Raw genomic sequence first — 23,487 nt, forward strand, 5'->3', positions numbered from 1 at the left:
TCTAACAAATTTATTCCATTGAAGCCAATGAATCAATTCATCCGCTCGTCTTCATTATGCGTTTGGATCCCGCACTATAAGTTGACGTTACCAGCTGATATGTGTGTTTATTCCCCGTTGACATTTCAGTTTGTTTGATTTTGTTTACAAAATACGTAGCGGAACTGCAACACTTTACTGGTGCTTATTTCAATGTTAGCGATTCATGGAGGCAAAATTAGAGTCCTATCGTCTTAGAAAGCGTCGCCAGGTCGTTTTCCATAGAATTAAAGACAAATTCTTGAGGATGGTATCGTTTAACCAGCCGAATACGGAGAAAACCGAACACGTCATCGAGGTAAACATTAAAATTTTTCAATTTTCGCTGGAATTGGTTTTGCATGAACAACTTGTAAAGATTAGGGAAAGTGTATCGTCAGCAGAGAACTCTGCGCCACTTCAACCGAAAACCAAAGAGGTTTATCTCCACGATGTCACGCCGGTTACTTCGGATGATGAAAATGACGACGACGACAATCACTTAATCAAAGCTAATGACGCCCGACCGAATCAAAAGACATGGCTCACCTACATCACCTACTGTCTCTATTTTCTGTTCTGGGCAACGTGCTACGTTATCGCCATTGAACTGAAATTCGGGACGGTTTATTTTCTGCTTTCCGCCCTATTCGCGGTGTACTTCAATACGAGAACCGGACCGAAACATCAGAATGAAATCAGTGCGTACAGTGTTTTTAACAAGGATTGTCACAGCATCGACGGAACGTTGAAAGCCGAACAATTCGAGCGTGAGATCCGGTATGGACCATCTAGTGTGAAATGAAATGGATGGCTAAGACAACAGCCTGTTGTTGTAATTAAGGTGAGTGACTATAACTAATGTACTGACATATCCCAAAAATACGTCTTTCCTGCAAACAATTTAAATTTAAGTTAAGTAAGTGTCCATGTCAATCCTAGCATGTCACGCAAGGAAGATTGGTCATTTCGTTCAAATAAAAATGTAAAGAAGACACTGCGTTGTACTGTACAATGAAACAAACGTTCAGCACGTTCTACAATTGAACAATTGAAATTAATCGTAAGCTGCACTGCATGGTGTGGAAACGAAACATTTTAATAATCAGCATGCGCTGCTAAGTGCAGTGATGTGCTGTGGTGAAATATAGAAATTAAATGCAATGTAAAGGAGGTCTTTTGCGTGATAAGTTCTGTTGTTTTAATAAAATTTCGGTTGAACTTTGTGTTGACTTATAGTCTGGTGATCCTTTACTGAAGTGAGATTATTTACAAGTAGGTCCTTGACATTTTTGAAATTAGGTTTCTGTTCTGAAGTCGGTGTTACAGGTTTTTGCAAGTATTTTTCACAGAGCTGGCTTTGTCAGGAATATAAATTGGAATGGTTTGGAGCAGGGCTTACTTTAGAGAATTTTAATTTGGTGATTGCTGACATAACAGAACTTTATGTTAGTACAACCGCTACTCGTAAAACTCGCCAGCAATCACAAGCACTGCAAATGAGGTATCAATGAAAAGCTTAGACAATGTATGTTACGACTAGCATCTTAATTTCACATCAAGCGTCATCAGTACCAGCTCAGACCTGTCTAAAGTTGACACAGATTTTGAAAAAAATTTCTTGCATTTTTTGCAAACATATATCAATTAATCTAATCAAACTAGGCATGACTCGAAAGTACTTGAGCTCAGCTTTCCAACGAGCCCACTCTCACCCGGAACGATCATTTATTACGGCCTAAAATTTCGGATAAAAAACACTATTTTTCCAGCTTCGGAGATCCTCCACCAGCAACCAGGTGTGGCTCGAGACTGTGTGAGGCCTGTTTTGAGGTCTACTGAGGTCAAAGACCTTTCAAACCATGTATATATCCATCCCAGACGAATTTTGATAGGTGGATTTTCAAAAGAATCCCTCCATACATTTGGAACAGTTAGTACTCAGCTGAAATTTAGCCTACATTTGTGCGTTTCGTATTAAAATTTGGAAGATACCTTTTTACTTTTACCAGAATTGGTTTTGTAAAATGTCAGTTTTAAATTGTAGGGTCGCAATAACTAGTGTTCTTTGGAAAACATAAGTATATGAGAATTGAAGCTAAATTCGAACGATTTCCACACAAAAATGATCACATCGAACTTTTAAGCGATTGAGGTAAAAGTATGCTATTTTGGTTGATGTAGGGTAGGGGCTGCAACACTCGACTAGTAATGCAGTGTACTAACATTGATCCCACTGTCAGACCCGTCAGACATATGGGTACAAATATTTTTCGGATTTCAAAATCTAATGTAATTTCGATTGATTTTCACCTAAAGCTTAGTTTCCACTCACTCCGTTTACGCTCCGTTTGCACTCCGTTTACTAATTAAACAATAAAAAAGGGGCGTGGTTTAGCTAAACGGAGCGTAAACGGAGTGAGTGGAAACTAAGCTTAAAGATTTACTAAACTTTTGTCGGTACTTGGAGAACGAAAAGTTCAGAAGATTTATTTGAAGTCTTTTTATTTGCAATAAACCACCTCTTGAAGAGCCATATAGTGACTATTCACACTTTACATACCCTCTTTCGGGTGAAAGCAACCAACGCCTTCAATTTTCTGAATAGAAAGATTCCCTAATCGATTTTAATTCAAACATGTGACCTTCCGGTATTGATTTTAGTTCGCACAAAAATATTTGATCCTGTAATTATTCAGGAAAAGCGCACAGGAAAATACTTTTGCTTCTTTCACTCTAGGATCGAAACGTTTTTTCCTTCATATTGTTGGATGATCATACGTACTAATTATTTTGCAATGCCCACCAGTCTTGACCGTTGTGTCTCCATACGAATAAAGTTTTGTACTGTGGCAATGGAAAGAGTTTTTAGTGAACAAAAATCTATGAAAAATGATGTAAAAACATCTTTGTTTTTCTCAGAAAAATGCCAGTTGCTTCGAATAAAAGTTGTTTCTTAAGACTGAATATTTGAGCACAGGTGCAAAAAAAATCAATTAAAATCGCTTAAGGTTATGTACTTGCAATCAATAATCATGACGCCGCAGTACTAAGGCGCCGTGACGCAAGTCCTATACTACAAAAAAAGAATTTACAAACTAAGCAATTTACGCACTGACAATTTCGACTCAACCTAAACATAAGAATCAAAAGTGCTTCTGAAAGAACTGACAGCAGTTCAAAAGGCCTTTAAGAGAAAAACGCAATTCGTCGTGTCATCTCGTACAAAACTAATATCACTAAGGGTGACGTGTTCTGTGTGTTTTAAAGAAAATTTGGTGGCTGATGTCCACACAAACACTTTCAAGCAGGTATAAAAATGTAGAAAAATTACTTGAAAGAAAGACATTCTTAAGCACTCGTGACACATTCTTTTAATTTTTGCGTTCAGACCCATAATGAGGCAGTAATATCAGTTATTTTGATGACCTGCGTCACTTCTACCCTTTAAGGGTTTTCGGACTTAAAATCGATATCATTTAGGACACTTTTATTTTCAATAATGAAAAATGTACAATGGTTTCGTATTTACGTGCGTAAGAAAAGTGAATGATATGAATTTACATAAAAGTGGACATAATAACGATTCGATTATGATAAAAAGAAATTTGTTCATTTCGTTAACATTTAATTTGATAAACGAACATGCTGAACATTGCCGCTAATTAATCACAGATTATATTACTACAACGTCACCCAATTCTTGATTAGTATATAAACCAACAGATTGTTCGCACAACACTATCAGTAGGATTGCACATAATGTCCGGTTACATATTCATCTTGCTATTGGCCTTAAGTGCTACAATTCCAAAATGTTACGCGTATTCATCGTCGATGGAAAATATCGTAACACCGCAAGAAGTAATAAATAATAATCGAACCAGACTTGTTGGCGGTGATGGAGCTGTTCCATTAGGTGTTGCACCATTCGTTGCTTCGTTGAGATCATTGGCTAACGTGCACTTTTGTGGGGCTGCCATTCTAAACACTCGATATGTTGTAACAGCTGCTCAATGTACTGCCGGTCGTACAGCCGCTAATATTAATGTTGTTGTTGGAACAGTTCAACTAGTACCTAGTGGTGTGACACATCGTGGTTCTGCTATTGTAATGTATCCTCATTTTAATGCAGCCAACTATGTAAACGAGTAAGATTTTAAAGACTGGTTCTTCATGCCCATATTTCAATCGTTTCTCCTATAGCATTGCCCTTATATATACGGCGACGGTAATATCATTCACATTAAACATTCAACCCATTTCACTACTTCCGTCCATAATATCTGGTGGTGACGTTGTTGTGTATGGGTGGGGTTTGGTTCGCAGACCAGGTTATCCAGAGGAAGATGTAAATTATTTACAATTTTTGAAAGCTAATGTAGTTACGAACGAACAATGTCAATTGGAACATACACCACAATATGCAGCCATCATTACTAACAGAAATCTTTGCGCTCTTGGTGTCAACCCCAACAGTGGTACGTGTTTTGGTGATGAAGGTGGCCCGCTAGTGTATGTTATTGAAGATCCAAGTGGATTTACACCACCAATTTATCAACTTGCTGGCATTTCATCGTGGCAAGTTCCATGTGGTACGGGTGTACCTGATGTGTACATACGAATTGCTCCTTATCGCCTATGGATTTTGAGTAACATTCAATAAAAAAGCGTGCAGTCTGGGAAAAACTTATTTTGTGAAATACATTTTCAATTTTACTCAGAATTCATAAAGACTATTTTTCATTCGTTTTTGCTGGTGCCGTCTTCTGTTTAATCAATGATAATTTCATCCATACGTTCTGCGTGAAACATTGATCACTTGTAGCTAGTTTGGGTGGCAAGTGAAAGACTAATCCAACGAATGTTTTCCTAATTAACAGAATAGTTTCAAGTTTGCGGTTTCTAAAAAGTAAATACTTTTCGATGTCGCATTTGAACATTTTTCTTAACGAATATCAAACTCATATTAAAATTGGTATTGTTGTGTTAACAAGCATACGAATTACTCCCAAATTGCTCTTCCATAATGGAAGTTCCATTTGGAAAATTAAAGTTTGGGAATGTTAGCAAAGCTTGTAAAAAAGCTTTTGTTAAACGATGTGAGCATACCAGCGTAATCAAAACAAATCCTCCTATTACTTTTACAACTCTAGATTGTCTACGTAAATTGAAAGAAAATCGATTCATTTGTTTATTATCAAGGAGGTCTGGACATAATAATCATTATTCGTGATCGTATTTGGAATGCATTTTTCTTGAGTGTACACTGTATTGATGTTCATATTTTTCAATAGAGAATAAAATTGTATCTTACCTGACCTTGTTGAGGAAAGACTGCGAAAATTTCGTGTGACAAATATTTTCATTTATTTAACAATTTTGATTACACAATAACACAGGGCAACAACAGCATCTTCACTTCAATAACAGCCAAAATATTGAAGCGTCAAATATTTTCGAGTGATTTCTTAAAGTTCCTTAACTTTCGCATCTGCTACTTCTTTAATTGAAGAATTTCTAAAAATCTACCACTTCATTAATTTTAACAGAAATTTTACTATAAAGGACCACAATATCAGGATGTGGAATCCTTCAATCCTTGCAAACTTTTCACTGTGCTTAGCGAGCCTATTGCTTGCTATATAAATATATTAATAAACAATAATCATCTATACTCTTTCCGCGAAAGTTTTTAAAATGTTGAACATGCTGTACGCATTGTTTAATATCTGAAAAAGAATGGCGGTCAGGCGAATTGAATCAGCTTTATTCTGCTTGAATACAGACCCTTACGAACAACTCTAAGGTTAATGGATACAGTTTCAAAATTACTAGTTCCACTGGTTGCTTAAAACGTTCGCCTAATATCAAAATCGATTTCGAACAGAATTGGTATTCATACCAACTGGACTGGAACAAGCAGTAGGACAGCCGGTCACTTGACAAATTTAATTCGTTTCCGAAATAAGTTATCATAAAGACGTCAAAAATGTTGTAAGTTAGGATGACAATATAAATTATGAATTCCATCGAGTTCTCCGGCTTGTTCTGTGAATGTAGATAAAAGTTTATTTGTAAAGAACCGCTCATTTTTATTGAATTATTTACATAACCGAGACAATAAATCGAACCGCAAATGCAAAGACCACTGAAGCCGATTTGTGTTGAATGAATGTGTGATAGAAAGGCCTCTAAATGTCCGGTTACACTGAGAATAAAATGTTAAGTTTATGTAGTTAGTTCGTCGAGTCTTTGGAACAGATATTTGGTTAATGGTTTCCTACAAAGTCTTTCCAATTCAATTTCTTACTCAATTATTTCTCGATAAGACTTTATTGCTGCGACTAAATCCTTAGCAAATTGATTTTCCTTTTCCATTTTTGAAATTTTGCGCTTGTTTCCTGATACGTCTACTACTTCCTCAATGATTCCCATATCTCGTAAATCGTGACCAAGTGCTTCAAATCTTAAACCGCAATTGAGGAATAAGTACCACATTATTACCGAAAATAAAATCGATATTGCCGACAGGGCCACTTCGGTTAGAATAAATGTAAATGCAGCCCAGAAAGCAAATTCGCTATGTCGCCAATTCAATGGAAATCCAATGTTAAAGAAAAGTTTTCTTTCACTTCCGATGAAAGGTACGATAAACATTGCACAAACGCCAATCAAAACGGAACACGAAAAGAAAATTTTCATAAAATTCATGAACATTTTCAACCTGTGATTGATTCGTTTCGCTTCGCTTGCATTTTTAATCGAATAGTTTCCGATTTGGTCTAACATTTGTAAAATTTCATCTTTTCTCCAAATGATGTACAAAATTTTAACCGACATGATCACAGTCATGATTGCAGCTTCGATAAGAAATAGTTTGTCCTCTTTGCCTTCGCTCGTTAAACTAACTCCTGACAGTAACGAAATGGGTAACAGAAGGGTATAAACTGAAAAGAACAATTTTTTAGCGCTTTCCCTGGGAGTCGCTTCCTCACCGCGATGCCACAAACCGAGCCGATAAAAACTTTTTTCGATTTGGATTATTATTGCGTCAACTTTGAACGAACCCATTTTCTTGAATTGTCGCGTATTACTCATCGAAAAGATTTTAGAATAGCACTGTCATGCCACAAGAAACTAAGCTCGGAGTTTCAAATCAAATATGTAAACGAAGAAAGCTGACAACTTTTTCTGATATGTTCCACCTTCGCATTCAATTGAACTTGATATAGACTGTCCGATGCATCGATTTTATGTAACATCCGTCGAATTAATCGAAAATGACAAGGACAAGGAAATTTAATATGTTCGACAGTTGACCTAATGCCGATTTCAATATTCTAAAACTTACGTATGCACGACGACATCCTGAGCAAAAACCAATCAAGGCAAAAGTATACACGAATACTGCATTTTCTCTATACTTCTCCATACTTTCATATACTGTATCGCCCAAAACCACTTACAGTGAAGGTGTGACGCAAGTCCTTTTATCCACTTACTAAAAAACTGATATCGGTGGGGGTGACGCTTACAGCTTCGACTCACAAAAAGAAAAGCGAAAATTGTACAGAAAAAATTCTAGAAAAAAAATTAACAAAAAAATGTTGCGTCAGTGTGAACGGACTTGCGTAACGGCCCTTCACTAACGTAGGGCCATGATATACCTCCAATTATTCAATATGCTCGGCAAAACACCGGACGATATTGTGCAACTTATTGTAGATACAAATATCAACGCAAGTTTGACATAAAATTCTTTTGTTTTCAGGTCTTTTGATGATTGAATGGACCAAATTGTGTATCTTTCGTAAGTTTGAAATTTCAAAATAATTGGAAAAGTCATGAAAACAAAAGAATGATATGTCGAATTCGCGTTGCTATTTGTGTCAACAGTTATTCTACTTATTAAAGCAATCGCATTACGCAAGGTCAGTTTTTCTACTACTTGATATTACAAGATGTCAATAGTAGTAGAAGCAAGTATTCGATGATCTTCTACTTTTATTTCCCCTCGAGTCTCGGAAAAATTTAAGAAGAAAATTTTACCGAAGCCTTGTTCTTACTAATTTTTTTTTTCTCTTTTCCAGAGAGACAAGGCCAATTTTTATGGACTACATTTCGACGATAAGCAACGCAATACAAACATTTGTGATAAATATTAATTGTTAAAAGTGAAGAGATACAGAAATCAATAAAACAAATCTAAACTATTTTGTTTGTCGACTTTCCTTTCTCAGACATTACAGTTGCTATGCTAGACACATAGCCTGATTCTCGGCATTAAGTATGTACATTTTGACGCTGGAAAATCCTACCAAACACCACCGGTAGAAATTTTATCAGCTGCAATATCATCTGTAAGATAAGTCAAGCTTAATCCGGCACAGTGGAAAAAACCATCTACGTAATGAATTATTTTTAATGGATCCTAGAAACCAGACAGCCAAGCAGAAAAAATTGAAAATTCTTTGAGCCTTTTCTTATTTTCCACAGTAAGCTGAACTATAAATTAATAACGCACTTCAAGCAAAAGCGGTCATAGTCGACAACTGCCAAATAGAGTAACATTTCGTAAGAAATGGTTTTTTACAGTGTTACAGTACCCTATTTAGAGTACCACTCATGCTTGAAGTGCGTCGTATAAATACAATTCAGAGAGCAGTTTAATAAAGTGGTTTTTAGATAATAGACAGTCATTGCGAAAAGCATATCACTGCTCTCAGCATCAACACCGAATTAACGAGGGACAATGGAAGATTGAAGTTTTATAAATTATTTTTAATCGTCGTAAAACATTATTCTAAACAAAAAAAATTGTTCAACGGTATGTCTCTTAAATGCCCTGATCCTTTTATAAGTTCGTCTCAACGTCAAAACATACAGCCGCCCGCCTGTAAGAAAATTACCCCATATTTCCCCGTGTTTTTGATTTTACACTGATTTTAGAAATTCTTTTGATTATTGTCGATACCCATGTAGTTCTTGCTGCAGAAGACCTTACACGTACTTTTTTTCATCGTGACTGGAAACGGCCTCCAGCACATTTTAGGCGGCTGAAAAAATTTGGTCAATTTAGTGTCTAACTTTGCAAACAAAATACATTTTATTAAAAAATCTGTGCATTTTAGAGGTGTACCGTAGAACAATTTTTTGCTTAGAGTACCGTTCTGCGACGAATTGGTAAAAACTTCAATCCCTTATTTTTGTGGTTTTAGTGGTAACACCTACTGCTTAAGATTTACATACAATTGATACAATAAAAACAAGTCACCTATCTTATAAACGAGACATAGAATCTCTACAACGATTTCATCAGCCTCCGAATCTTTTCTATGAAATGCTAGCAGCTATATACCAATGAAAATTTAGCTCTTCAGTCGAGTCTTCAGTATATTTTGAGTCAAAATTTTTGACTGTACTTTGCAATGGATAGCCAACCAAAGATCTATTACGAATTTTTTAGTCTTAAAAGGGGCAAGCGTATCGAGAAGAGATCACTATATCTTTTACTTCATTTGTGCACAAATACTTTTTCCTAGTGTATGATCCGACATCTATCACTTCAAAATTTTCATCGACAATTCATCGTTAATTCTACAATTCATCTTCTCACACGAAGGTATAATCTGCATGCAAAGAAAAACAAATTTTATTGGAAATTGTACTTCTGCATATAGTGTCGAATCCTTGTGATTGGACATTGAAATGTCTCTTTATCAATGAGTTCTGTCCCTTGGATTTATTTCTAAAAAGTTACTAAGATGCCTGCAACGTCTTTAAAATGGAATATTCTATGACCATCGAATGAGAAAAATCTTCAGAAAATCATTTCAACTATTTTCATCTGACGAACTTTATCGGAAATGTTATTGTTTTGGTCAAAGATCTTTCTGTCTATAACGAGATGTACGGGAAGTAATCAAATTTTTAATTTCGTCTAAGCAATTCTTTCCTTTCTGTCTATCAACACTATTGTGTTGTCGGAAAATCAGTAATCATTCATACGTATTTACTATATACAAATGCGATCGAAACAAAAGAAAAATGAAGAGATAATCGCGATGCCCCGCCAAAACCGAAAATTTGGCACGCTCCCAGCCGTAAACGTATGTCAAGTTCAATTAGAATATAAACCGGCTATACACGGATGAATTATACGTAACACATTATGATGATCGAATACATTTATTGTCCTCGGTCAAAAAAAAAGAAACTTCATAATAAATGAACCGAGAAATTGTTCCATGTGCGGTGATTTAGCTGCGTTAAACAAAATTATTGATGGGGACACAGAGACATGCACACATTTATAGTAATACATGCAACTGTGCGAACATTTTTCCAAGGAAAATTTCAGCCAGATTGAACAAAAGATACAAAGGAAAAGATGTGTGTAATGCTCCCGGAACGATTTTTGTACGAATATGTGAAATGAAATTTTTTCTATTTTTCCCACTCATTTCAAAAACAATGAATTCAGAAATTGTATAAAATCGGATACTCTTTCTGAATTTGCAAGCATTTGAAAACCGAAAGTTTAATCAATTTGATCGTTTCATACTTTGAGACCAATAAGCACTTGCACCGATAATTTCTTTCATATTTTTTGCGCTTGCAATAGATCGAGTGTAGTGAATTATTTCTCTGTTCAATTTAAATTCGAAGCGAATTAGAAACGGTTAATCCTTTCTGAAGTGTAATTCAATTGAAGTGAAGTTGAAATTAATTTAAAAAAAAAGAAAAAAATCAATTAAAATGGCTCCTTCATCAAACTGTGAACAAAATTCAAATGAAAACAATGTGGATAATCAATCTGTCGGCGTGCCCGATATTGAGAAAATGGGTGGCAGAATGTTGATCAACAAATTGGCTGGTGAAGGCGTGGTTAAAGTGGTTAAACAGTGTGAAAAGGCCAAAGAAACACTTACATTGGGTGAGCCGACAAGTCTTGACAAAAATTATTGTTTGTAGGTCCGAACGGTTTTGGTGGAAGGTATTTTAAAGGGACATAGAAGACCACAGTGCAAAAAACATTTGTTACTTCAGGACTTGATGGTGGATATTTAAAATTTTCGTTGACAAGGGATTTTCAAGAAGAAAATTCTCTCAGGGTTTTCAAGATGAAATATCTCTGTGGATTTTCAAGAACAAAATTCCTTGAGGATTTACAGGAAGCAAATGCTCTAATGATTGTCAGAGGACTTTTTATTGATCATCAAGTATTTCCATTAAGGATTTTTCACTGAAGTTTTGAGGATTTTCTTCAATTTTGAGGATTTCCTGATGAAGGGATTTTCTATTTTTCAAAAATTTTCTGATCTTTTAAGGACTTTTCTTTCGGTGGACAGAGGATTTGCTTGTTCATCAGAATTTTCTCTTTTTTATTTCCAGAACTTCACTAAATTCCTTAAGGTTTCATTAATTTCCTCTGTTAAAATAAAGTTTTCTTTAAGATTAATTCAAAAAACATAGACCGAAAACTGACCACAATAATGCCGATAGCCTCATTCTTTGCATCCCGCGAAATCGTAGTCTTCAGAACATGTTAAGCTAATGTTTTATAATCGAAATAGTAAAACAAAATTAATTCAACCATTTCAGACCTATCTCAATGCAATCTTGCCAAATTTCCCGATGCCGTTTTCTACCTACTGAGAGACACAACTTTGACGGCCTGTGACCTAAGCTCAAACGTACTCCGCAGAATTCCGCCACAGTTAGCATTTAAATTCAGTCTGATCACAGGTAACTTTAACGTTATAAAAATTGGGAGACAAAAAATCAAAAAAGAAAAATTTGGAGATAGAAACCGGAAGGAAGAAAATTGTTTCCTTAAAAAATTAAATTTTTCAGATTTGAATTTATCTAAAAATGAAATCTATAAATTGCCGGACGAACTCGAAGAAATGAAAGAACTTGTACGTCTCGACGTTTCGCATAATTATCTACTGAATTTGCCATCAGTCTTATTCAGAATTCCCAAACTGAGACAGCTCAGAGCCAACCATAATGCAATTATCGGTATGTATTGAATGATTATAACAAAAACTTTTTTTTTGTTGCTAAAAATTGTATTGTTCCTTTCACCTTGCACAGACATCGAAAGCAATCAGGTCATTGCATCGGAATCGTTGGAATTCGTAGACTTAAGATCGAATCCATTTACGCCACAGTGCTACAAGCTGTTGAAAAATGCTCAGGTTTCGTTTCACATCGAATTGTCCACAAGAAGAATCAAAGAAGACTGGGAAGATCTCACCATTTAAATTTTTTAAAAGAGAAATAAAATTTTCAAACCTGATCGATATTAGACATCGATAAGACATATAAAAATGTGATATTTTTAAAACGATTTAATTTTAATGTTAGTTTAGTTGCTACTATGAAAAGTGAATTTTGTTTTTACAAATTGTGCTGATAACTATTATTGCCGATGTACTTAATAAGTGGAAAATAAAAGGTATCTGGCTTTTTGTATAATTTCATTGAATTTTAATTTAACGACAACCATTTTATTACGATACCATAAATGCGATGAATTCACCAGCACACGAACAAAATAATTTTTATCCATCAATCATCGTGCGTCTGCAAAATCAAAACCAAATGATAAATAAATGTTTCGAACATTTTCTTTATTGCAAAGCCTTTGTCTTCAATTTTCCCTATACTGAATATGAATAGAAAACCCGCAAATCAACTCAGTATAGTCATTTTCAGCGGTCAATATCACCGCAAGTTTTTAAGGTCATTTGATAGAATTTTATTTCACTTCCCCAGTCATAATAACAATGAGACATAAACGTTTCCTTTCTGGTTGATATTCGGAAACATAAAACATTTTGCAAGATTAGAGCGCAATTACCACTCACTGAAGAATATAATGCAAACGAGTTGTTTATGCGAGTGTGTAATCGAATTTTCAATTTTCCATTTTTGTTTCATAGTTTTCCCGACAACACAAAGATTCGTTCAAACTTATGCCTTGAGAATAGCAGTGTGTGGAAGAACAGAAAAATGTTTTTTTTTTTTTTAAATCTATGTGCGGCATTATGTTCGTATATAATATAAATAGATGGCTTTGTCGTATACAAACAATTCTATAGTCATTGATTCGTCACACAAACAATGCTATGAATCCTTGACTCATTATATTGATATCAATTTACCAATCGAGAAGGAAAGTTTCTAAAAAAAAATCCAATTAATTCATCTATCGAATATCCATTAGGGCATGTAAGGACTTTTTTTTAATAAAAAAAATTGCGTGCGAGAGAATCAATTTTTTGCGTGAAAGTTTTGTGTTTCGAGAATTTTTAACAACGAAAAGACATTTCTCTAAATAGAAAGTTTAAAGCTCATTAGCAGATGAACATTTTCTTTCCACTTTGTTACAGCATCAAAACACGTAATTTGCTTACGGGTTAACTGAAGAATACTTTTGTATTGTTGAATGAACTCACACACTTTTAGATCGGAATATGACCGTTTTCCAATGGCCATTAGCAAACAACAAAATTACATTTTTAATCCCAAAAACGAAACTAGTAGCTCAATGTGACGCAGGTCCTTGATTACACAATGAGGGATTCTTTTGAAAAACAGAATCTTGAAATCGGACGCATTTTCCATTGGACTTTTTTATATGTGCCTGAATTGGTATTGGTCCCTAGAACCTAAAACCACTTTCAAAAAAATTCTTCGAATCTTGTGTGGCTAGTGGGAGGTGATCGAAAACTGAAAACATGCACTTTTCTTACAAAAATTTCTCCAGTTACACGAGCCGTACAGGGTCGTGTGGGGTGTCATTAGAAAGGTAATTGCATGTACTAATGGGAAAAATAGGGTCTTGTTGGGTTTAAAATTCATCCACACTGAGATATGTTCACTTGCACTTTTCTTACAGAAATTTCTCGAGGTACATGAAACGTACATGGTCGTGTGGGGTGTCATTTGAAAGGTAATTGCATGTACTTTTAGGAAAAGTAGAGCTCACAGAAGTTTGGTAGCATCTTCGATGCAATATAAGCACTTAAACATTTCAACTTCACATAACTCATCGTAGATGCTACCAAACTTCTGTAAGCTCTATATTTTCACCCGGGAGGATACGTATAAGGTCAAGGAGCCCAAGAAAGGGTATGAAACTCGGTCTTAGACCTACGTCTTCGCTTGGTGGTTGCTGAGTTAACATCAGCACAGATGCGCGGTTGGCATCCAACTTTCCGTATGAGAACTACTATTTTGTAACAGTTAGGTTGATTGATGCTATCTCCCGAAGTATTGAATTTGGCGTTGTTTCTATATTCTACCTGCTCTGCACACGTCCCAACAATCGTTTTCCTGTTGGTACTTCAGATATTTTCTTTTCGTATATACTGTTCCTGAACACTTGCGTCACAATGATTGTAATACAGTCGAAGGATGACTTCATTTCGAAATTTAGATGTTCCATCACGTCGAAAGAAACAAGCAAGTGAATTTCTGTCGGAAACGGAATTACAATCTATTTTTAAGAACATTGATTAAGCTATAGATGATCATCACCAACCGAATTTCTGTGAAACGAAATTAATTATAAAATCAAATAGAAATTGTTCCTCTAAATCTTCTTCGTTGTCCTTGCCGCCTAATTGATGTTTTATTTACACTTTCGCTGCCGTCGAACATGACCTTCATTTCGCCAGACCCATCTTACACCTGACATCATTACATCATAACTTTTAAATGAGTGTGAGAGGCAGCAATGACACAATTGTCTCAAACGAAAAATCAATTTTCAATTAATTTTCACAATAACTAATACCCAGAAGATTCTCAAATATTCATGACTTTTCCTCTCTTCATCAATTTATGATGCTCAAAGGGTGACAATGCGTTTCATAATAATTATGAAAACTGATTCAATTTTCACTCTAAAAAAACTCTCAATTTAAGAACATTCATCTGTTATTGACAACGACGACGAAATAGGCGATTTGAAGGTGAGCTATACACTAAGAATGTGTATATTAAAACAAATCAAATAGAAGATTTTATGCGAGGGGGAAACAACAAGAGCGAATGGTGAGACAGGCTCATCCCCCATTGGAGCGAATGAAGGGAAATATGAGCGACTGAGTGGAATGGACGAAGTAGAATGAGGGAAGGGAAAATATGGTTGAATGTCGAATGAAGGAAAATACGAGCGAATGACAGCATTTTCCATTGTTCTTTCCCCCTCGTTATGTAACATTTAAAAATTGTTTAACAACTGAAGTAACAGATTAAATGAGCACATCGTGATATGCTTACCGCTTATAAAACAATTTCGTGTCACTCTATGTTCGTTTTCCCCAACTTTCAATAATAATTATTACATGGAAAATTTACAGCCCCACTCCAGAACCAGATCCAGATCGTCAAGTCAATGATTTTTTCTTTGTTCGTTCATTGTTTTATGTAATTCCGCACTTCCAAAATCGTTTAATTTCGTCGCCTAATTTTGGAAAATCAATTATCTTTGTACCGATATTAGAGGTGTCCAAAATTGTATGGAAAAATTAAAGTGCCAAAATGTTTGGGGCGTAGGGCAGAAAATCATTCTATATGGTCCCCTGATAAAAAGTGTCTATGGGACCGACTCGATCCGAATCGATTTAGGGGTCGCTCAGGGACGAAGTATATGAAAAACAGCCAAAATCGCTTGCAAACCAGGTTTTTAGAAAAATAATTATTTTGGACTGATGATGAAGAGTGATGTTAGGACATCTTAGTTTATATTAGTGTAAAATCATCACGAGAAAACACTTTTCAACTTTTCCCGTGTATCGACACCTACTGTGCCCAGGCAGTGCTGGTCAAAGATCAGATTCATAGCGTATATTCTGAGAGCGAGTCCTTATCTGTGACGACCAGAACCCAAAAAATTATTATGTGGAAATGTTCGGAGTAACAAGGGCTTCAAGATAATGCAAAAAAAAGTTCGAAAGATGAAATTTATCATCTTACACACTTTTAAGGTGTATAATTTTGTTGTAATATTCTCATTTTGTGTCGTAAATAAGCTCTGCTCAGTCAAAGTTCTGAAAATCATGAAATTTGAAATTTTCGAATTTTTTCATATTGAAATTTTCGAGAAATGCGACATGGGCACACATTAGGTCTCATCGAAGTCGACTTAGTCTGTACCTTCTGACAAATTTGGTTTATTTTCAATGGTTACATGGTAAGCTATCAAGAAATGACAAAAAGAGATCGGAACCTTTGCGTGGACGTCCAGTGCAACTCTTCAAAGTTCGCTGGGGACGCCGAGTAATAAGTTTAATCTGAAAAGTATCAAACAAATCTGAAATAACGAAACTTTTTTTTGCATTATCTTGAAGCCCTTGTTACTCCGAACATTTCCACATAATAATTTTTTGGGTTCTGGTCGTCACAGATAAGGACTCGCTCTCAGAATATACGCTATGAATCTGATCTTTGACCAGCACTGCCTGGGCACAGTAGGTGTCGATACACGGGAAAAGTTGAAAAGTGTTTTCTCGTGATGATTTTACACTAATATAAACTAAGATGTCCTAACATCACTCTTCATCATCAGTCCAAAATAATTATTTTTCTAAAAACCTGGTTTGCAAGCGATTTTGGCTGTTTTTCATATACTTCGTCCCTGAGCGACCCCTAAATCGATTCGGATCGAGTCGGTCCCATAGACACTTTTTATCAGGGGACCATATAGAATGATTTTCTGCCCTACGCCCCAAACATTTTGGCACTTTAGTTTTTTGGACACCCCTAACCGATATATATACGAAAAGCTAATTATATTGAAACAAGTTTATTCATGACTTCGTAACGTTTGCTTGTAGCTTTTATTTTGTTGTTGCCGCTGAAACATTGCCGAAAAATAAGACTTCTAAGCACACATCGTTACATACTTGAACGACTTTCACGGAAAGTTCTTCAATTAATTAAATTTAAGACTTTGGATATTTCTATGCTTTAATTCGGCTCATATAGAACGAAATGGAGCAATAAGTGCACGTTTCCAGTGTATGTCAAGTGATATTTTCAATATTTTGCTACTTTACTTACCTAAAAGGAGAATTTTCGAAAACTTACCTCTTGTTGTGAATTGAGTGTTGTTGATTCTTTATTTCTTCAATACCGATTCAGTCTGAATTCCTGCGGAAAGTCATTAAGATGATGCGAAATGCAAGACCAGGAAAATCACACTTTCTAGTCTTCTAACGGGATTTTCCGGAATCACTATTTGATTCATTCATCTACGAATTCTGCATATTCACGGAAGGACGTTTGAATAGATGTGTTGATAAAATGTGTTGACCGGCGGCCAGACAATTTAAAATTATTTTCTTTCTGTTGATGTTACATATTTAGATGTATGGTCCTGACGCATCGACCAGACCAAAACATGTTTAACCTTCCGTTAATAAAATGCACGAAAAGGCTTCGTAACTATTCCATTTGTTACATTTATCGTTAATTTTTGTAAGCGAAAATGATATTCGCACAACATGAAGAGAAATTTTACTTCTCAAATAGTGCTTCAAATAAGGCGTTTCGGGCGTTTCTAATTTTAGTGTCACTTTACGACACTTTTGGCTATTCGCACATGGGATTTGCATGAAAATCGTATTTCCTTTGAGAAAACTAATTTTTGGAAAGGGGTCGTTCATAAACTACGTAATGTAGAGAGTGGATGGATTTTTGCGTTACGTAACTTATGACCGACCCCTAATAAGCCAATGCACTTACCTTCAGAATCTATATGTAACTTGGCTTGATCGTGTAAAAGGAGCAAAAGAAAAACATTTGTACCATTGATATTGTCATCAAATAAACCCTTTATTGTTGTTGTGACTTAAAAACTATTACAAAACATTATTGGAAAAAAATAATTTTTTTTGTTTGATTTTTTTTGCTGTTTTCTATTTTATTGCAAAATCCACAGTTAACAACTGCTTTTATGGCATATTATAATGATGTTATCATCCACTTAGTATAGCCACCGTTTCTTCGAAATTCTAACAAAATAAATGTAATTTCAGCTCAAGGAAATATTGGAATCGGGAGATATTCATAAAAAACGTCCGCACTTTTTCTCCAATTATAAAAAATGCCCATACAGCGATATTATATTGGCAGTTCATGCGTCGACTCTTCATTTTGGTCTTTCTGTGCTTTATTTCCTCAAATTTGGATAAATCGAAGTAACAAAACTTTCAAGTTAAACCATTTTGAAAACGGCCGTCTTTTATGAATATACCCTCCATCGAGTCTCTGTCGCGTATATAATAAATGACGAAAAGAGTGGTCATTTTCGTTGATTCAATAAAATCAATTGAATCCACAATACAGAAATTTTACAGTGTTGGTAATATAATATAACGACAGGCGGCAATTTAATTTACAATTCTAAGATTGATATTCTCATTCAGGTCGCCGCTATTTGTAGCAAAAGCTCTCGGTTTGAAGAAAGAGACTCGTTACATTCTTTTGATAAATTAGCACTTTGCGATAACAATCGTAATATTGCATTTTAATGAATTGTGATGTAGGCTGGAATATGTGATGGAGCACATAACAAGTTGTTGTATAAAATGAGTTATATGAAATGAGCAAGCACTAAGTTGTTGTTGGAGTTGTTTTGCTGTTTATTTTGTAGTTTTTTTTTTTATTCTTGAATATTGTAAAATATGTGAAACAAAACATGAAAATTGTTGTTGTTAGTAGACTAAAATGTATCGTAAACTCATTATATGTTAAAACATTAAATTTAAATGCTCAAAAGTTGAAATATGAAAAAGAAAAAAAAAGAAAAAATTAGTAAAATGACAAAAACCTTCCTTTCTGCTTAAAGTTGAAAAATCCATCTAAAAATCTAATGCTACGAACGAAAAAAGTTGTTTTTTTTTTGAAAATGTAAAAACAAAAATATTTAAAATTAGGTCATTGCCCAATCACTTAAATTCCGCGATATTTCGTCATCGTTTAAAATATTCTCATCGAAAATCATTCGTGTCGGTGATTCCAGTGCCGCATCGCCAAGATCCTGCAGCAATGTCTGTATGGTCATGGGCAACGGATCACCGTCCAACGTGGAATAGGACACATTTCGCAATAACAATTTTCGATTGGCCGCGTCGTCGTACCGATTCATGTCCGGATCGTTGGCCAGTAATTTGTCGTGATTGGAGAAAACCATTCCGTTGGTAATGGGATCGCGATATTTGTCGCCGTAATTTCGGATTGCAATTGGATTCTGTTCCGGATCGGTGATCGTTTGGAATGGATCGATGTCTTGGTCGATGTCGGCCATTGTCGATGCCAGAGTTTTCGGTGAATTGCATTGGAGCAGGATGTCTGGAGGTTTCATCGATACGTCATCCTGTTGATGACATTGAGAGAAGAAAGGAAATTAGTTCGAATCTTAACGAAATCAAAAATTGGACCGATGACGTGTTGGACGTCTCTTGTCCAGTTTTCAGTGTGCGAATAATTTTTATTTAAATAAATATTGAGGCCCATTAAATAACGTACGGTCAAGAAACAACTGACACACTTAATTATCTTACGTAATTTTCCTTTTCTGTGAATATAAAACATTATGTTCCTTTTCGCTACGATCTCGACCACTTAACATACGAAGCCAAAAGTGGAGCATTGAATTCAGATTAAAATACTGGGGGTCCTTACACGCTCTACACGTTCTTTATGATTGATCCGCTTAGTTCTACCATGCGTAACGTAAGAGACGAATAAAAATTTCCTTACGAAATTGATATCAGGTGTAATGTCTGCTTTATTTCGCTATAAGAAGTGTACTTGGAAAGACAATCTTAATCCTGGGAAATCTTATGTTGTCGTAAGAGATGTAAAAATTATTTGTAAACTAGAATAGTTGCAAATAGACTGAGGTCTGAGAATGTTACATCAATTCAACAATTTTACGCAGACTCAACCCATTTTCCGCTTCGCATTTAAACTAGCTTGCGTTACTTTATTTGAAAATTGACATTGAGACTATTTGTATTGCCTACCATTGCATACGAAAAAATAACTGTATGTGCTATCGAAAGCAACGAAAAAAATGGTCGGTGAGCTCTGACTAATGCGATTTTATATAACAAAATGCAGATTTAAACTAAACAGATTTTGCATTACATTCTGCTGAAAATATGTTTACAAAAGAAATCATAAAATCGATAGTGACGCTGGAGATGTACTTGTGAAAGACTGCTGTCCATATAAACTCATTTAGATTGGCATGTATAAAATTTGCAGCAGAACCAATCTACCGAATGTTACAGCAACCGACCGAAAAAAAAATTCTTATTTAGTTGGACGTTGTTGCATTGCTTTTCTATTTGAGCGGAAACTAATTTGAGGCTGATTTTGCATATAAACTAAGAGTTTTGTAAGGAAGTTGAAATTGAGAAATACTACTCGTTTTTTATTATTGATTTTTGAAAATTTTAAATGTACATGAGACATTGTTTTACAAATCAAAAATTTCTGTAAGTACAAAATTTTCTCCTTACGAAGAGATTTGATAAAAGAGAGTTGTATGAGTTTAGTAAATAGCTATGAAGGTGTCTCGACTTCAACAGGGGCTTCAACGGGTGGTGACAGGACAGCCTGAAATTATTTTTTTTTCTACTAAAATTTTTCAGACGTTGAAAGACTTTAGGGATCACATTTGGCTTCGGTCGTAAGTGGCAGTGGATATCGTTGAAAAAAGAAACAAAATGTCTATAGTGCTTAATATTTCTTATTTATTTATTGTAATTGTTTTTTCTTTTGTTGCACAATTAAATTTCTGATTTACATTTTATTTTTTGGTTTTGTAACTCACATTGATAATATAAGAAAAAGTTTCAAAAGTTTTTATTTTTATGACGAGCAAAGTTTTCATTTAATTTTTTTTTTATTTCTTTCAAATTTGATATTATGGATATTGACATCATTGTTCGCTTAAAATTAATTTCATTATTTTACGATTTTTTATATAAAAGTCTGTTTATGTTTCACATTTAAATCAAGCTCATTTGTTTGAATTTCGCGCTTAAAATTAGTGCTTTAAATTCCTGTTTTTCATTCTACATTCTCATTTTGTCCTTTTAGGCAAAGTGGTGAATAATTCTACAGATTGAGAAATATAAAAGCGGACAATTTCAACCTATAAGTTATTCATTCTACATGAGATTAGGTCCTATTTTCGATAATTTAAATTTAGCGAAAAATTATCGAACGCCAGAAATTCTAGAAATTCTCCAACTTAATTTTGGAGAATCGTTGGACAATTAGGGCCAGATGAATTTGTTTACAAATTTTGCGATAGTAAACACATTCACCTAGGCTTAAGAGGATTTAAATTATCAAGAATTATGCAGGTCCCCATGAGATATCGACGTTATTACGTTGTTTGACATATTTTCCAGAATTTTCCTACATTTTACTAGATTTTCGGGTAAATGTGTTAAAAGTTAGGAAAAATCAAGAAAATGTTTTCCCAAAAATAGTCACCGATACAAATACAATCGTATCATATAATGAGAACTGGATTTTTATTGTTTGCAATTGTCGCTTCACAAAATTCTTAAACTGTAAATTCGAATTACTCAAGGAACTTTTTATTTTACATCTTTATCGATGATAATTTTGATTTCATATAGTTTCAAACGTGTATTGCTCGCTCAATATTCTATTCGATATACGTTCAAGTCCGTTTTAGGCACGAAATTCAAATATGTTCGCGCGCTAATCATTTTTTTTTTTTATTTTCACTTAGGGAATTTTATTCAATCACATCAATTGACTTATAATTATTACAAGTTTATTCAATTCTACCACCTATCGCTGCCTTCCTTCATCAAATATCAAAAAATAATAATTTCGGAAACAAAATCATTTCTTTTGTCAATTAAATTTAAATTTTTTATTAAAATTCATTTTTGGTTTCGATAAACATTTCAATTTCAAAATTTTTATTTTTTGGATTTTTTATATGCCACAAATTTCCAGTAATCAGTTCTTTGGTTCAATATGCATTTTTTTACTGTTCATCATAATGATTGTAAATATTTTTAGGTTCAAAAAAAACGTAGTCAAAATTTCCAACGAAAATATTCCTTTCGTTTCTAACGCAAGTGCTTAGAAAATCAAAGACGTATGCGTACATCACGTTTTCGAATTTCATTAATTTTATTTTTTTATTACTTTTAATTTCCCACTCAACCTCAAAATCAAATTACAATTTCGATGGTTCATTTTATTCATTTTTATTATTATATTCATTGCATATTCTCTATCACGGGGACTTACATTCTAAATCCAGTCAATGGATTTATGATAAAATAATTTCCAAATCGCTGGCACATCCTACAAATGATTATAATTCGCTATCATTAAGAAGACCTTTTATACCGTTCATATATAACTACTTTTACTGTGGTGTTACATTTAGACCAATTAACTCCGAGGACGGGACATTCAGTTTCAAATATTGACTAGGCACATCTATGTGCTCTCTTCTATAAGGCTGATATTTACATAGCACCCATGAACTAAATGGGTGCGGTAATTAGCAAAAACTTTTCTATTCGTTTTTTTCTCTCTCTCTACTCAGGTTTGTTCTAAAATTTAAAAAAAAATGTTGGCCTTACTTGAAGGGTTAAGAAAATGAGACGCAGCGACAACGGGCGGAGAAGTATAAGGTCTTAGCGTCCTTGAAATGAGCGAATTATATTCATACTTTCAGCAAAGCGTTTCCTATTATTTGTTCCTGCTGTTAAATTTCATTTGAATTAAAATTTTTATTTTTTGAAATATTTTTTTTTTTGGTTGTTCGTAAAATCGTTGGTCAAGGGAAGTAAGATTCTAGATTCTATTCATTGTCTATTATTTTTCAAATAAAATATTTTTTCTATTTAATTTTCTTATTTTTCTAGATTTGTAATTTTATTTAATTTTTTTTGTTTTGTTTTTAGTTTCATTATTCGTTTATAACCTCTTCTCTAAATATATTTTCTTTTTTAATTTTGCAATTCATAAATTTGGCTATTTAAGTTTTTTCAAACGTTCTTTTTTTTCTTCTTTGTTTTGTATTTGTCTGCTTGAGGTAGTTGCATTTTACTTTCTTTTCCTTTTCATTTTTGAACTATTTTGTTTACTTGAATGAGGGAATCATCTGTCCTATAAAAGACCCCATAATACATTGCATAGACACATGACGATGTCACCATAGTGCACCATTTTTCAATTTTTGTTTCATTAACAAGTGAACTCTGTGTTTGAACCTACAATTTTCAGAAGATGGCACGAAGTCAATCTGAGGTGGGCAATTTTTTTACACTTGGGGACACTATAATGTGTGTTCGCTACGAGACCTTCGTGGAAGTATGGTCGTATGAAAACTTTTCAATCGCAACTCGGATTCGATTTTTGACCATTGTGATT

The 23,487-nt window shown here is 34.4% G+C and overlaps 5 protein-coding genes across 8 annotated transcripts in view; 3 read left to right on the top strand and 2 right to left on the bottom strand.

Annotated features, from left to right (window-relative positions):
- Window positions 1-79: 79 nt before the first annotated feature.
- LOC119081576 lies at window positions 80-8,226 on the top strand. 3 transcript variants are annotated; one of them, XM_037190626.1, is made up of 3 exons: window positions 80-337; window positions 398-862; window positions 8,112-8,226. In XM_037190626.1, the coding sequence occupies exons 1-2, from the start codon at window positions 206-208 to the stop codon at window positions 821-823; spliced, it is 558 nt and encodes a 185-aa protein (XP_037046521.1). In that variant the 5' UTR covers window positions 80-205; the 3' UTR covers window positions 824-862; window positions 8,112-8,226. The 3 variants fall into 3 exon arrangements, with proteins under 3 accessions (XP_037046521.1, XP_037046516.1, XP_037046509.1); XM_037190621.1 differs by lacking the exon at window positions 8,112-8,226 and adding an exon at window positions 934-1,237 and having other exon boundaries at window positions 82-337; XM_037190614.1 differs by lacking the exon at window positions 8,112-8,226 and having other exon boundaries at window positions 89-337; window positions 398-1,237.
- Window positions 3,775-4,741, top strand: LOC119081567 (chymotrypsin-2-like). Its single transcript, XM_037190602.1, has 2 exons — window positions 3,775-4,169; window positions 4,225-4,741. Exons 1-2 carry the CDS (start codon window positions 3,781-3,783, stop codon window positions 4,682-4,684), a joined length of 849 nt encoding a protein of 282 aa, XP_037046497.1. The 5' UTR covers window positions 3,775-3,780; the 3' UTR covers window positions 4,685-4,741.
- LOC119085659 (odorant receptor 94b-like) lies at window positions 5,691-7,092 on the bottom strand. The gene is made up of 4 exons (XM_037196106.1): window positions 6,332-7,092; window positions 6,130-6,229; window positions 5,809-6,069; window positions 5,691-5,750 (listed from the first exon to the last, which is right to left on the bottom strand). Exons 1-4 carry the CDS (start codon window positions 7,090-7,092, stop codon window positions 5,691-5,693), a joined length of 1,182 nt encoding a protein of 393 aa, XP_037052001.1.
- Window positions 8,227-10,526: 2,300 nt separating the features above from the next.
- Window positions 10,527-12,504, top strand: LOC119081595 (leucine-rich repeat-containing protein 20-like). The gene is made up of 4 exons (XM_037190633.1): window positions 10,527-10,957; window positions 11,626-11,769; window positions 11,878-12,045; window positions 12,121-12,504. The coding sequence occupies exons 1-4, from the start codon at window positions 10,780-10,782 to the stop codon at window positions 12,288-12,290; spliced, it is 660 nt and encodes a 219-aa protein (XP_037046528.1). The 5' UTR covers window positions 10,527-10,779; the 3' UTR covers window positions 12,291-12,504.
- A 5,340-nt stretch (window positions 12,505-17,844) lies between these two features.
- Window positions 17,845-23,487, bottom strand: part of LOC119081730 (protein similar) — a 91,098-nt gene continuing 85,455 nt past the window's right edge. For both annotated transcript variants that reach the window (XM_037190907.1, XM_037190899.1), the window contains exon 12: window positions 17,845-19,417. In XM_037190907.1, coding sequence (XP_037046802.1) covers window positions 18,974-19,417 — 444 coding nt within the window. In that variant the 3' untranslated portion in view covers window positions 17,845-18,973. The remainder of the gene's footprint in view (window positions 19,418-23,487) is intronic.

The sequence above is a fragment of the Bradysia coprophila genome, chromosome X, assembly GCF_014529535.1.
Source record: "Bradysia coprophila strain Holo2 chromosome X, BU_Bcop_v1, whole genome shotgun sequence".
Classification (NCBI taxonomy): domain Eukaryota; kingdom Metazoa; phylum Arthropoda; class Insecta; order Diptera; family Sciaridae; genus Bradysia; species Bradysia coprophila.

What these genes read in the sequence shown, in the direction of transcription:
- LOC119081576 (XM_037190626.1), top strand. Translation starts at nt 206, where the DNA reads ATGGAGGCAAAATTAGAGTCCTATCGTCTTAGAAAGCGTCGCCAGGTC. An exon ending in AAACCGAACACGTCATCGAG is followed by an intron (nt 338 to 397) that starts GTAAACATTAAA and finishes CAACTTGTAAAG; the next exon opens with ATTAGGGAAAGTGTATCGTC.
- LOC119081567 (XM_037190602.1), top strand. Translation starts at nt 3,781, where the DNA reads ATGTCCGGTTACATATTCATCTTGCTATTGGCCTTAAGTGCTACAATT. An exon ending in GCAGCCAACTATGTAAACGA is followed by an intron (nt 4,170 to 4,224) that starts GTAAGATTTTAA and finishes TTTCTCCTATAG; the next exon opens with CATTGCCCTTATATATACGG.
- LOC119085659 (XM_037196106.1), bottom strand. Translation starts at nt 7,092, where the DNA reads ATGGGTTCGTTCAAAGTTGACGCAATAATAATCCAAATCGAAAAAAGT. An exon ending in TCTTATCGAGAAATAATTGA is followed by an intron (nt 6,230 to 6,331) that starts GTAAGAAATTGA and finishes TTTTATTCTCAG; the next exon opens with TGTAACCGGACATTTAGAGG. An exon ending in CCTTAGAGTTGTTCGTAAGG is followed by an intron (nt 5,751 to 5,808) that starts GTCTGTATTCAA and finishes ATTCTTTTTCAG; the next exon opens with ATATTAAACAATGCGTACAG.
- LOC119081595 (XM_037190633.1), top strand. Translation starts at nt 10,780, where the DNA reads ATGGCTCCTTCATCAAACTGTGAACAAAATTCAAATGAAAACAATGTG. An exon ending in CAAAGAAACACTTACATTGG is followed by an intron (nt 10,958 to 11,625) that starts GTGAGCCGACAA and finishes CAACCATTTCAG; the next exon opens with ACCTATCTCAATGCAATCTT. An exon ending in CAACCATAATGCAATTATCG is followed by an intron (nt 12,046 to 12,120) that starts GTATGTATTGAA and finishes CACCTTGCACAG; the next exon opens with ACATCGAAAGCAATCAGGTC.